Source organism: Penaeus monodon, chromosome 17 (assembly GCF_015228065.2).
Source record: "Penaeus monodon isolate SGIC_2016 chromosome 17, NSTDA_Pmon_1, whole genome shotgun sequence".
NCBI lineage: Eukaryota > Metazoa > Arthropoda > Malacostraca > Decapoda > Penaeidae > Penaeus > Penaeus monodon.
In genome coordinates, this window is record NC_051402.1 from 17,356,120 (window position 1) to 17,358,619 (window position 2,500).

The following is a 2,500-nucleotide window of genomic DNA, read 5'->3' on the forward strand; positions in this document are numbered from 1 at the left end:
ACGTTTATATTGCATTTCACATTTTTTTTTCAAACTTTCATCTCCATCACTAACTAGTTCAGCCAATTTTCGGTTCCACACAGAAGTCCATCGAGAAAGACTTGGTGTCCAGCGTCCCTCCAAAATGTGGTGTGTCTGAGGTCAGTCACATCAATAAAAAAATGTGTTCCACTACTGTTCTGTAGCAGCGTAAAGGCTATTGGATTAGTCTTGGCCACTAAAATGTTTTTTAATGACATTACATTCCTAAAATGGAAAACACAAGGCTTTCCTTTCATTGAGAACACCAGAGGCGATTCTGTGATTCTGGCTCCGCCCATGTCGAGCTGTGATTGGTAGACGGCGCTGAGACGGGCTGTGATTGGTCGACAGTGATGTCATGGACGAATGGAGCTGAAGAATTATTACTTTGATATATATTTATAACGAATATGCATATCTATTTTTTATTTTGATGTTAAAAGTATATAAATAAAAATTGTAGTAATTAATACCAAGTTAGATATATTGTGTCTAATAAACCTAAACCATCTAAAAAGCTCCCAGAATCGAAAGAAATGTCCAGCGGCGTGTGGCAACGGTCGCGACAGGTAGAACGCACGAAGCATCAGGTGTGGAAGGCACAAGTCAGTCATCTCCCACACTCGCTCCCAAAAGGACGTACCCGAAACCAGCTCAAGCGTTCGTGTTCCGTGAATCCTTCGCAAGGACATCCTGTCAGTGACGGCAAATAGACTGTTCACTCACTAGGATGGAGTTAGCAACGGAGCGACCCGCTCATTACAGTCATCTTCCTACTGCTTCTTCGAGCCTCTCGGACTTTAACGAGGTAAGCACAGTGACTGGTTCTTTCGCCATGACCCGAAACAGCTGACTTGTGATCGTTACTGATTTTGTGAATTGTGAATTCTCCTTCCCAGTTCAATGGTTCAAAGGGGGGAGGTCATGATTTTGCTTTTGTGAAATGCTTTCGTATTAATCGGTAATGCCTTGTCTCCAAGTCATTGCTATAAAATGTTTGTTCTCGTTCCGTGACTGACCTCGACTTCCTTCCCCAGATGTGGCTCGACCTCGAGTCTGTGCTGCTGGACGAGACTCGCGAGGACCTATTCGCCGTCCACGACGCCGCGCCGCCCCCGCTCCCGCAGGGCGCTTGTGGCAGCCCCTCCGTCGCCCCCTGCACCTCACCCGCCCTCTCCTACCCACCCACACCGCCCACGGCCGAGTGCGACGCCTCCGTGCAGTCGCTGGACTTCGCCACCCTATGCTCGCCGCAGAAGAGCGGCGTGACATCCCTGCCACCCATGAGCGCCGTCTTCGGGGGCGTGAAGCGCGAGTTCGAGCATGTCGTGCCGCAGCAGCCGCAGCCGCAGCCCTCACAGCAGCGCCACCAACTGTACCAGTTGACCCACGCCCAGCCGCAGCAGCAGCAGCAGCTCCAACAGCAGCATCAGCAACAGCAACTCCAGCAGCATCAACAGCTGCAGCAGCAGTCGCAGCAGCAGTACATGTGCCCGACGAGCTCGGCGCCGACCGCCTTCCCTGGGTACGGCCAGTACTACCCAACCCACCCACACCCGGCGGCCATGTCCTCGGCGTACACCACCCACACCACCTCCCTCGCCACTCACACGACCGCCCACGCCGCCCACCCCTCTCACGCCGCTCAGACGGCCGCCCCCCACCTTGCCCACGCCGCTGCACCCTCCAACACGCCCTTCGGCAGCATGTACCAGTACTGGGGAGGCGCGGGGGTGGTGCTGACGCCACCCTCATCGCCGCACGCGCCTGGCGTCGTGGCGGCGCCCGTGCTGTGCCCGCCCGCCGTGTCCGCTTCAAGCGCCCCGCCGCCCGCGCGCCCACGCCGCCGCCGCGCCCGCCGCCGAGTCATCATCCACAACTGCCCGCAGCCGTCGTGCAACAAGACGTACACCAAGTCGTCGCACCTGAAGGCGCACCTGCGCACGCACACGGGCGAGAAGCCGTACACGTGCAAGTGGAAGGGCTGCGGCTGGAAGTTCGCGCGCTCCGACGAGCTCACGCGCCACTACCGCAAGCACACGGGCGACCGCCCCTTCCAGTGCCGCCTGTGCGAGCGCGCCTTCTCGCGCTCCGACCACCTCAGCCTCCACATGAAGCGCCACATCGCGCTCTGAGCGAGAGGCTCCACCGCAAGGGCACATCATGCTCGTGCACCCTCTAGGACTCATCCAGCCTCCTGATTCATCCGATGAAGCGGCCTCCTGCGCGCCCCTCTGCCCGAGCTCGGCCTAACCCGATCCCCGTCGACGAGCAGCCGGAGCAGAGTCCCCGCATCCTCCAACCTTCCCCTTCTTCCTCCTCCCCCTCTCTCCCTTCTCCTTCTCTCCTTCCTCCTCATCCTAGTCACAAGCCGGGAGGATCTCACAAGAATCTCTTTTAACTTGATGTACAAATGTAAAAATAAAAATGTCCGCAAAGGCATGTATTATCATATGTTTATATTATTGTATTGCGTTTC

The 2,500-nt window shown here is 56.2% G+C and overlaps 1 protein-coding gene across 1 annotated transcript in view; it reads left to right on the forward strand.

The window, feature by feature from the left end:
• The first annotated feature begins 640 nt into the window (after window positions 1-640).
• Window positions 641-2,500, forward strand: part of LOC119583577 (Krueppel-like factor luna) — a 1,886-nt gene continuing 26 nt past the window's right edge. Inside the window, exons 1-2 of the mRNA XM_037932139.1 lie at window positions 641-829; window positions 1,059-2,500. The exon at window positions 1,059-2,500 is cut by the window's right edge and continues 26 nt beyond it. Of these exons, the coding sequence (XP_037788067.1) occupies window positions 752-829; window positions 1,059-2,156 (1,176 nt within the window). The 5' untranslated portion in view covers window positions 641-751 and the 3' untranslated portion in view covers window positions 2,157-2,500. The remainder of the gene's footprint in view (window positions 830-1,058) is intronic.